Source organism: Triticum dicoccoides, chromosome 3B, assembly GCF_002162155.2.
Source record: "Triticum dicoccoides isolate Atlit2015 ecotype Zavitan chromosome 3B, WEW_v2.0, whole genome shotgun sequence".
NCBI classification, from domain to species: Eukaryota; Viridiplantae; Streptophyta; class Magnoliopsida; order Poales; family Poaceae; genus Triticum; species Triticum dicoccoides.
The window spans coordinates 649,599,049-649,610,372 of NC_041385.1; the positions used below are offsets into that span (position 1 = coordinate 649,599,049).

At 54.6% G+C, this 11,324-nt stretch overlaps 1 protein-coding gene across 1 annotated transcript; it reads right to left on the bottom strand.

Moving 5' to 3' along the window:
- Window positions 1-3,731: 3,731 nt before the first annotated feature.
- On the bottom strand, window positions 3,732-6,974 carry LOC119277629. Its single transcript, XM_037558911.1, has 11 exons — window positions 6,210-6,974; window positions 5,887-6,069; window positions 5,326-5,445; window positions 5,195-5,236; window positions 5,013-5,108; window positions 4,849-4,938; window positions 4,642-4,758; window positions 4,482-4,520; window positions 4,341-4,391; window positions 4,193-4,267; window positions 3,732-4,097 (listed from the first exon to the last, which is right to left on the bottom strand). Exons 1-11 carry the CDS (start codon window positions 6,855-6,857, stop codon window positions 4,071-4,073), a joined length of 1,488 nt encoding a protein of 495 aa, XP_037414808.1. The 5' UTR covers window positions 6,858-6,974; the 3' UTR covers window positions 3,732-4,070.
- Window positions 6,975-11,324: the final 4,350 nt, after the last annotated feature.

Consider the following 11,324-nt stretch of genomic DNA (forward strand, 5'->3'; position numbering starts at 1 on the left):
GCTAGCCGTCGACTCGCGCCAAGAAGAAGAAGGGCAAGGCGCCAAGGAAGCCGCGGTCGGAGTGCACGCCGGAGGAGATCGCCAAGTTGGACGCGGAATCGGCGAAGAGGAGGAGCCGGAGGGCGGTCGCCAAGACCAACGTCGCCGCGGCCAAGAGAGCCGCCAAGTGCGTTGCAATTGAGGCCGCGCGGCACAAGGCCGAGGTCGAGGAGAAGGAGGTCATCGTCAGCAAAGCGCACGCCCTTCTCATGGCTGGCATTTGTCGTCCGTCCAGTTTCTCTGGAGGGGCCGTCGGTCCGGCGAGCACAGGGTCGTCCGTCGCCCGACCTCCACACTGCCAGTCGCCGACGTCGCGGACCACGCCCTTGTCGCCCGTCTTTCCTCCGCCAAGGCACGACGGCCAGACCCGTTTCGGGAGGTCGCCGGACGTGATCGTGATCGCGCCGTCCACACCACGCCCCTCGGCCGTCATCGACCTCAACGTCACCCCTGGGTCCAGCAGCGGCGGCCGGCCGTCCATCAAGATGCAAAGAAAGCAAGCACGACCGCCGTTTACCGGCAGCATGCCATCCCGCAGCGTCCTGTTCGATAGAATGCCAACACCAACGGCACCGGTCGACGACCCCTACCACGACCAGTTCATGGAGAAAGTGATCTACGAGGGTGGTCACGTCCCTGCCTACGACCCCGAGGAGACCCAAAGTCAGGATGGCCGCGGCCAGTTCACTGCCGATGAAGAGGCCGACGACCGCGCTGACTACGACCATGGTGACTCGTGGCATGAAGACGATGACATCTATGTCGAAGGTGATGGTGATGAAGAAGAAAGCAATGACGTTGACATTAGTGGCGAGCCATTGTTCATCGATGAGCTGACACAAAGAGCGGAAGCACAAAAGAAGAGGAAGAGCATTTGTATGGGTTCATACACACAAGATGAGGACAAGTTGATTTTCCAAGCTTGGATGGAGATTAGCCAAGATCCAAGGACCGGCGCGCAACAAAAGGGTATTGTTTTTTGGACGAGAGTCCACAAAACATTCCATGAAAGGAAGTTGTTTGAGCCCTACCAATTTGAAAGCAGCCGTGACGTCGGCTCGATTCAAAAGAGATGGTTGTTCATCCAACAAGAGTGCAACAAGTATCAAGCCGCATTTGAGAGCGTTCAAGCACGGCCCGTGAGTGGTACCGGCATTGGGGACATGGTATGCTCTCCTTCTTTGCCCTTTCCTTGCTACGGCCATGAGACTTCAGCCTTGTACATGTTTGCATGTTCACTTGTTGTTGATCATATGGTGTAGGCATTTCAATCTTTGGAGGCATTCAAGGCCCAGCACAATGACAAGCCGTTCACTCTTACGCATTGTTGGACTATGATCAACAATTGCCCTAAGTTCAAGGACCAATACCGTGAACTCCAAAGGAAGAGAGGCCTGAAGACGGCCAAGTTCGCCGAAGGTGGAGATGGCGTGGCGTTGAAGAGGCCGAGGGGCAAGACCAACTCTAAGGTTGACGACATTCATGATGCCTCATCCATGGCATTGCATGACACTTTGCATGGCATGATGTCGCAAAAGAATGTGAGGGATGAGAAGAAGCGGCAAAGCAAGGACGAGCAAATGAAGCAATACCTAGAGCTTCAAACAAAGAAGCTTGAGATGAAGGAGGCGGCCAAGAGAAGGAAGCTTGAGATGGAGGAGGCGGCCCGGTAGAGGCAGCTCGACATGGAGGAGGCGGCCCGGCAAAGGCAGCTCGACATCGAGGCCGAGAATGTCAAGGCCATGCAAAGGCAGCTCGACATCGAGGCCACCAATGCCGCCACCAAAGCGAAGGAGGTGGCCCTCACGATCATGAGCGTGGACTTGTCGAAGATGAGCGAGAAGACGAGGGCCTGGTTCGAGGCCAGGCAAAAGGAGATGCTCGACGCCGACGGCCTGAACTAGGTCGTCCGATCGGTCGTGGCCGTTCTTTTTTGGAGGCTGGCATGGGTGCCGCCCGCCCGCTGGGCCGCTGGCCGTGTGCCAGCGAGAAAAACATTCATTTTGAAGGCCGGCTGTGTCGCCGGCCGCTGGCTGTGTTGCCGGCGAGAACAACCATTCATTTTGGAGGCTGACTGTGTTGCCGGCCGCTAGCTTTGTTGCTGGCGCGCGTGATAAACTGGGCCGTATGGCTTGGCATTTGAAACGTTTCTCCTTTTTTTAAATGGACGCGGACAGGATGGGGTAAATGATGCGGCCGGGCGCTGGGCGCACGGCCACCGCATCCCAGGACAGACCCGGACACGAATCTATCCCCTGCCCAGACGGACAGAATCCGGACAAAACGGACGTCCGTTTGGGGTTACGCGGTGGAGTTGGCTTAAGTTGGACGAAAACTGGGACACTCCTGCATGAGCTCCTCCTCTTGAATCCGAGCAAAAACTATGGCCCTCGTGATGCTGGTCGGTGCCTGAATGCGCACCACCGCTCGGAGTTCATCCTTGAGACCCAACAGGAATTGTGTGACGAAGAACTTGGGCCTGAGGGTGGCATCAAGCGCGAGCAGATTGTACACGTAAACTTCAAACTGTTGTCTGTATTCCACATTTCCACTAGTGTGCCTGTCTGTCGCAACTGCAGGAGCTTATGCATCAGAGATTCAAATTCTTCTGGGCCAAATTCGTCTTCAGTTGCACGCCAAAACAGATCCCATGTGACCACTGGGTGTTGCTGACGGAACGCCCTGAGCCAGAGTGCCGCATGCCCCTTCACAAAGCGCCGCCGTTGCCACCCAGTTGATCGGAGGCACCCGGTAGAGCTTGAAGTATGCGAGGCAGCGGTCCAGCCACACCCGAGGCAGCTCACCGTCGAAACGAGGGAAGTTGTACTTCGGCGGTTTGGTGGTGTTGTGGCTTGATGGCGTGCTCGTCGCGCGGCAGGATTGGGTGGGCTGCCTCCACATCCACAGTCACAGGCTGTTCGGGACTGCTGAGCAGAGGAGGCCCCTCGTTGGTGAGCCGCGCGAAGGGAGCGGTGCCCGTGATGGTGTGCGGGATCGGCAGTGCACTTGGTGGATGCGGGGCGCGCGGATCCAGAGTCGGGGAGGCGAGTTGGGTCGCCGGTGGTGGTTGTTGATGCCCAACTTTCCACTAACAACTGGGTGTTCAACTACTACCACCACCACTAACAATTTTCTCTCCCCAGGTTGGAAAAGCTCTCTTTGATGCCCAACTTTTGGGTGTCCATTTCACTAGATCTTTCTACAAGCACATACTTGGTGCCAAGGTTATGATATTTAAGCCATTGATCCTGCTTACTACAGAAACCTTAAGTGGATGCTTGAGGTATGTATTTTTGTGTGTAGTTAATGTGGTGACTGTAAATACCGACCCTATGCAGGTAACTGACTGTGAGTTGATTCCTGGAGGGCGTAACATTAGGGTCACTGAGGAGAACAAGCATGAATGTGCATAGGGTAGCAGAGCCTCGTTTAACCACTGCAATTAGGCCTCAAATTAATTCTTTAATGGATGGAGCTAACATCCATTTTTAACCAGAAAGAGTTTGAACTGCTAATCAGTGGACTCCCAGATATTGAGTTGAAAGAGTTAATTCAGTTCTATAATGATCTGTTGCATGTGCTCTGCTTATTTTTTAAGTCTGCATTCAGTGGTGGCTGTGGCTGAGTGATGCAGATTCCAAAAATAACGAGGGAAGGGCAGGTTTGTACATTGATGAAGGTCACACCTAACAGGAAAACGAGTGCATGGGATCACATGAATCTGGATAAAGCCCTTTCTCTAGTGATCTAAGACGTCTTAAATTAATTTACAGAGGGAGTGCATCATACAAGAATAATAACATTACAAAGGATGACTGGACTCCACTAATTTAAACTAGAGCCGATCACCATCCACAATTCAGACTGGTGGGCTGGTTATGTATAATACAATCATCATCATATTAGTTCTGTCCGAGTGTTGGATGAGATAACGGACCATCATATTAGCTCTGTCTCACTTTAGATGAGATGACACTTGAGTTCTGACAGATAGATTTCCAACCAAAAGCGACGAATCCAGTGTTCCATAATCATATTCTCGCGAAAACAAATCTTTCCTGCAAGGTGGATTAAAACACAGACATAAATTCCTTTTTTTATCTTGGGACCGAACCCTACTCTGGCTATACAGTTAAACATACTGGAGATTTACCTTTTTGTCCAAACCCAACCGACCTGCGATCTCCATCTTCTTCTCAGCGTACTGCGCCATGTTCTTTGTTTTATGCTGAACCAAGTAATCCAGTTATAAAAAGTACCGCAACATATCAGTATTCATAGAGGATTCATTGAGAAACTACCTTCCCGAAAGCTAACTTGCTAAACACATCCCGAGCTTCATCCTCCTTAGCCTAAGATGGCACACAAAGGTCATACTGATGTTAACAGTCTATTACAGTTACATATGTATCATCATGTCAATCGTACAGTATCCTACTTACCTTCAGATCAATGCCACCCTCCTTGACAATAGAATAAATCTAGAAAAATAAACAGATGAAATGAGACATTCGCAATATGTAGCATATTTTTTACAACAAAAATTCGGACTGGAGGCTATACAAATTTGCAAAACAGCCTCAGATTAAGAGATCAACTTACCATTTGCTTTATTGTTACAAAGACAGTAGCCGCATTCAGTTCAGCATGTAGTACCCTTTTGTGTATAGCAAATTTGTCCATTGCATATACTTCCTTCACAGCATCTAAGTATTTTCTCTGAAATATTTTTGAAACCATGCGAACTATGATAATCACAAAGCATGTCAATAGAGCATTATTACACAAATGTTTGATTAGGATACTAACATCTTCCTTGGCGACAAGCCTCCATATCTCAAAATAGAGAAGATCTATGTCCTTGAGGGACGCATCTTCTCTCAGCTCTATAATGTACTCCTGAATCAAATGGATCAGATCTTGAGTAACACCAGCAATGAACACCTCAATTAGGAAAAGATAAGATATCTTACATTATAAGCAAAAGCAGCTAAACGAACAGTCATATGGGGGAAGTGGGTTGCAATCCTCAATGCTTGCCTCCATGCTATAGTATCCATGTTTCTCCACTGAAGTGCAAAGAAGTTAATCATCATGTGTATGTGTATATGACTAATATACATATATTTCGTGATTTCCTGCGGGGCATACTTACCTTCTCGGTACTGCGATCCAGATTTACATAATCTGCAACCCACTGTTGCAAGAAAGAAGTCTAGCACTTTAAAAATGATCCAGACACTGGTAATATTTTAAATTCCAATAGCTTGATCACATAATGCGTACCTTCAATTTCTTTGATATTTCTCCATAGTACTTGACATAAACGGAATCAATTTCATATGTATGATAACGTGAGCGGTAATCATCGTGATAGCGATACAGGCGTTCACAACTATCAGGCAGCTGCAAAAAAAAGGACGAGAATTAGATGGCACATCTGAAGTACTTGTTGGCTAGTGTTAAGTGAGATGACAAAAGTTATGTCCGTGAAAGTAAACCTCATAAAGATACCAAAAAAATACCTTCAGTAAAATCTAGCATGCTAGAAATGGTGTCATACAAAATCAATGTTCTCATAACCGCAGAAGAGAATATGGTGATGCAAGTCAAACAATCATCATCTTTTAAGAAAAGATGTTCAGAAACAATTTTAACTTGTACCGTGAAACAAGTGACTCAAATCTCCATAAAAACATTGCAGCTGTTGTTGGAATTAATGAAGCACAATGAACTACCTCATTGATTTAACGGTGTTTTCACATTGTGTTGAAATGGTTTCTGAACAGCAATGATTAAGATAATCAAACTAGTCAAACCAGATGGCTCGGGTGTAGATAAACTTACGAAATTACTAAGGACAATGCGTTGGTAGTCATTCAATCCAGGGTTCTGGCTATCATCGCGATGGAAGAACCACTCAAAACTATCATCATCCTCCAAATGCCGAAAGTAGGACTCCTTAATAAGTTCATCCTCGGTGTACTCTTCTGGTTCCTTTAGTTCATGTGCAGCCTCTGGCTTCACAATCTACACACAGATGATACAAAAGATAAAATCATGCATGCATACCAAACCAGGACTGAATTACCTGCTATCGCACGTGTACACACTTTATAACATACATTAACTAAAATGAGTGCTGATCGATTGATACAGCATGAAGGTACCTTGTAATAAGCGATGCGAAGGCGTGCAAGGCGCTCTTCTATCTCGTCGTAGTCCTCAAATGCCATATAAGAGTTCGGGTCAATAGGAGGAGAAATATTGGGACGCAAAATTTTAGCATATTCGGCCTGGTCTTCCTTGGTGAGAATAACGCCTGGCCCGGTGTGCTCATCGCCACCTTCTTGTGGCAAGATGGTGTCCTCCATCTCCATGTCTGTCGCATGAGAAATCGGGTCTTGAAGATGCTGGGTAGTGGCGGAAGATGATGGGGGTAGGTACTTGCGGCGCCTCTTCTCCCCTGCCCACACCTTGTTTGTTCCATCTCCATCATCGCCCAGTGGCAGGAGCATCGGAAGATGATGGTCGAAGGCAGGAGCGCGGCCGTGGAGCGGCATGGCGACAGTCCGCGGCGGGACACGAGCAGTGTCGCCTGGTGGCATGGCGGTCTGCGACAGGGCACGAGCTGGGCAGCCTCGTGGCTCGGCGACGGTCCGCGGCGAGGAGCTAGCGGTGCCGATGGTCCGCAGCGGGGAGCGAGCAGGGCAAACTCGTGCGGTGGCGAGGGTCCGCGGCAGGGAGCGAGCGTGGGCGCCTCGTGGCGTGGTGACGGTCCGCGGCGGGGAGAAAGAGACGGGGCCGCTTGGTGGCATGGCGACCGTCCAAGGCGAGGAGCGAGTGGGGCCGCCTGGTGGGGTGGCAACGGTCCGCGGCGGAGCGGGGCCAGCGGTCAGCCGCGGGGCGGGAGCAGGGCTGGCGGACCGCCGCGGGGCGGGAGCAGGGCCGGCGTACCGCCGCGGGGCGGGAGCAGGGCCGGCGGTCCGCCGCGGGGCGGGAGCAGGGCCGGGGGACCGCCCCGGGCCGGGAGCAGGGCCGGCGTACCGCTGCGGGGCGGGAGCAAGGCCGGCGGTCCGCTGCGGAGTGGGAGCAGGCAGAGCGGGGACGGCGGTCTGCCGCGGGGCGGGAGCGGAACCGCTCATGGGATGCGGCGGTGGGGCGGGAGCGGGGCCGCCGAGTGGCGGATCGGGGTGAAACCTGGAGCCCAGAGTCGAGATCGAACGATACAGAGGGGCGACCGGAGGCGAGATCGAGCTGGGCGGCGGCGTGACCGAAGGTCCATCATCGCTGTTAGAATACAGTGTAGAATACATGTATAGCTAGTAGGACGTGTGTGCAGTTTTCCTTGTAGCACTCACGATCCCATGCCCCGCACACGGCCAGCCCACGATCACCATCGTGGGTTCGTGCCTCTCTGTAACTCTACATAAGCTGCCCGATGGCAATACGATCTTTGTGTTCGATCTTTTCTTGCCTTCATGGTATCAGACGCAGGGGATCTCAATCCTTTTGCGACCCATCCCTCCCACCCTTCCGCTGCCATGGACACCAATCCGGTCTCCTCCCCCGACTCCTCTGCTGACGGCGATCACGCCGCCGGAGGTGTTCTCCAGGACGTGATTTTTTCCCCCGAGGCCGCGAGTCCCAGGGTTGCGGTTCCACTGCCGCCACCACGCGCCTTTCCCTCCTTCGTCTTCCAAACCATCGACATACGCCATCACATTCCCGTCGTTCTTGATCTCCACGGCGGCAACTACGCTCAGTGGTGCCGTTTCTTCCACACCGTTGTTGGCATGTTCGGCATTCGCGACCACATCATCGCTCCTGCTGCACCGGCTCGCCGTGACCTTGAGTGGGTTATGATCGATCACTGCGTGGTCCACTGGCTCTATGCCACGATCTCGCCGGAGCTTCTCGCCGCCGTCATGCAGCCTGACGACACCGCTGCCGTTCTCTGGTCGGCTCTCGATGGCATCTTCCGCGACAACCATCTCTCGCGCGCGGTGTATCTCGACGCCGAGTACCACGCCACTGTCCAGGGGGATCAGACGATCATGCAGTACTGCACCCGCCTCAAGACGTTCGCTGATCAGCTCCGCGACCTGGGGCAGCCCGTCGGCGACAGGCAGCAGCTCTTCAACATGATCCGCGGCCTGAACCGTCAGTTCCACGGTGCGATTCCCCACCTCACCCCGCGTGTGCCCCTGCCCACGTTCCTGCAGGCTCGCTCCTTCCTTCTCCTCGAGGAGCACCGCGCCGAACAGGCGACCCGGCTCCAGTCCGCGCACGCTCTCGTTGCGGCCCGGTCTTCAGCGGCTCCGGCACCACCAGCTCCCGCTCCCCTGCCGCCTGCTGCCGACTACGGTGGAGGGCGCGGACGCGGACGTGGTCGCCGCCGTGGGCGCGGCAGCCCCGGCGCGTCGTCTTCATCAGCGCCGCCACCTGCGGCCTCTGGCGCTCCAACGCTCCCCGGGCACGCGCCCGGCGCCAATTCCTGGACAGGGATGGTGCAAGCGTGGCCCATGCCGTGGCGCGCTCCCGGCGCCGGCGTCCTTGGGCCCCGTCCTGGCCCGCCTCATCACCAGGCCTACTTCGCCGGGGCGTCCGCGTCCGTCCCGCCTGCCTACGGCTACGGCGCCTATGGCGCCCCTCCTGGTCTCGCCTACGGCCCGCCCCCCGGTTTCATCTACGGCTCGCCCGGGGCCAGCTCCAGCACTGCGCCTCTGCCGCCACAACCGCAGCCCTGGGACATGGGGCCCCTGCACGCTGCACTTCAGGCTGCGTCGGTGCCATCCCCGTCTCCTACGAGCACATCCGACTGGTACCTGGATTCAGGTGCCACAGCACACATGACTGCAAACCCGGGTACTCTCTCTTCCCTTCGTGCTCATAATTCTCCCAACCACATTGTGATCGGTGACGGTGCCCATCTTCCCATCACTCACGTTGGGCAGGGCTCTCTCATCACCACTAATTCCCCCCTTGTGCTGCGTAATGTTCTCCTTTCCCCCTCCCTCATCAAAAATCTTTTGTCTGTTCGACAACTCACCCGTGAAAATCCTATCTCAGTTGAATTTGACATGTTCGGTTTCTCTGTGAAGGATCTTCACACCCGCCAGGTGATCCGGCGATGTAACTCTGACGGAGACCTGTACGCTGTCACTCCCTCCACCGCAGCCTCTCCTCGCCCGTTTGCTGGTGTTGCTTCTGTGGAGCTGTGGCACCAGCGGCTGGGACATCCTGGAGCGGCCGTCCTTCGTCAGGCACTGCCCCAGCTCTCCTTCACCTGCACACCGTCGGCTACGCACACCTGCCACGCCTGTCGTCTCGCCAAGCATGTCCGCCTTCCTTTCTCTGCATCCACCAACCATAGCTATTTCCCGTTCCAACTACTGCATTTAGACGTTTGGACCTCTCCAGTTGTTAGTGTCTCTGGTTTTCAGTATTACCTCGTTGTACTCGACAGTTGTACTCACTATGTATGGACGTTTCCAGTTCGCAACAAGTCAGATGTATTCACTGTTCTTACTGATTTCTATGCCTATGTCCAAACACAGTTCGAGCGCCCAATTCTTGCTTTTCAAACAGACAACGGGCGTGAGTTCGACAATCATGCCATGCGCGCTCTCCTTGCCAAACATGGCTCTGTGCTGCGCCTCTCCTGCCCTTACACAAGCCAGCAGAATGGCAAAGCTGAGCGTATCTTGCGTACCCTGAATGACAGCACCCGCTCGCTCTTGTTCCATGCCGCCATGCCTGCTCATTTTTGGGCGGAAGCGCTCGCCACGGCAACTCTCCTCCTCAACTACAAGCCCTGCTCCACCACTTCTTCTCGCACGCCTCATGAGCTCCTGCTCGGCAGCCCGCCAGATTACTCCATTCTTCGTGTGTTCGGATGCCTCTGTTACCCCAACATCACGTCGACATCCCCGCATAAACTGGCGCATCGCTCTGTTGCTTGTGTTTTCCTCGGGTACCCGCATGATCACCGTGGCTACAAGTGCTATGATCCGGCCACTCGCCGTGTTCTTACCTCACGCCATGTGCGTTTCGATGAGCGTGTGTTCCCCTTTGCTGCCGCACGTCTCCCTGCCGCCGCCCCTCCTTGCACTAACGGTGTGGCTCCGGCTTCGCCATACTACGTGCCTGCTCCTGTTCAGGTTCCTACTGTGGCGCTGGATTCCCGCTCGGTGCCAGCTGCTTCATCACCGCGGCGCGCTGGCTCTCACGCTGCAGATTCAACGTCCGTTGTTGGATCTGCTGCGGGCGGTCTGCCCTCGCCCCCACTTGGCGCGCACTCGCTGGATTCAAGTGGGGTGGTCGGATCGTCATCGCACGATTCTTCTTCGCCCGCCCCCTCCGCGCCCGATGGGCGTTCAAGCGGGACGGCTGGATCCTCATCGCACGGCTCTGCGACGTCTTCCTCAACATCGCCCTCGCTGTCCCCAGCCCCTGCACGGATGATCACCCGCGCGCGCGCTGGCGCGCACTGCCCCAACCAACGCTACGCCAACGACTACGTCTGCACCGCCACCGTTGCTCTACCTCCTGGCGTCTCTCCTCTCCCGCGCTCCGTTCGCGATGCTCTTCGCGATCCCAACTGGGTCGCGGCCATGCTGGAGGAATTCGCCGCACTCGTCAGCAACAACACTTGGGAGCTCGTTCCCCGACCACCGCGCGCCAATGTGATCACCGGCAAATGGGTGTTTCGCCACAAGCTGCGTCCAGACGGCTCCCTCGAACGCTACAAAGCCCGATGGGTCGTCCGCGGCTTCAACCAGCGTGCCGGCGTTGACTACGGCGAAACCTTCTCGCCTGTTGTGAAGCCTGCCACGATCCGTACGGTGCTCACCATTGCTGCTTCACGCTCCTGGCCAGTACATCAACTGGATGTGAAGAATGCGTTCCTCCACGGCACGCTTCAGGAGGAAGTGTTCTGCTTACAACCTGCAGGTTTCGTGGATGCCGCCAAGACCGATCATGTCTGCCGCCTTGCTAAGTCCCTCTATGGGCTCAAGCAAGCGCCGCGCGCGTGGTTTCTTCGGTTCGCCACCTTCCTCACCACCATCGGCTTCACTGCGACGCGCTCCGACACCTCCCTCTTCACCTTCACGCGCGGTGTGGATGCTGCCTACCTGCTGCTCTACATGGATGATATCATCCTCACTGCCTCCTCCGACGCACTTCTCCGTCGCATCATCGCCAGCCTCACCAGCGAGTTTGCTATGAAGGACTTGGGCCCGCTCCATTTCTTCCTCGGCATTCAAGTGACTCGTACGTCC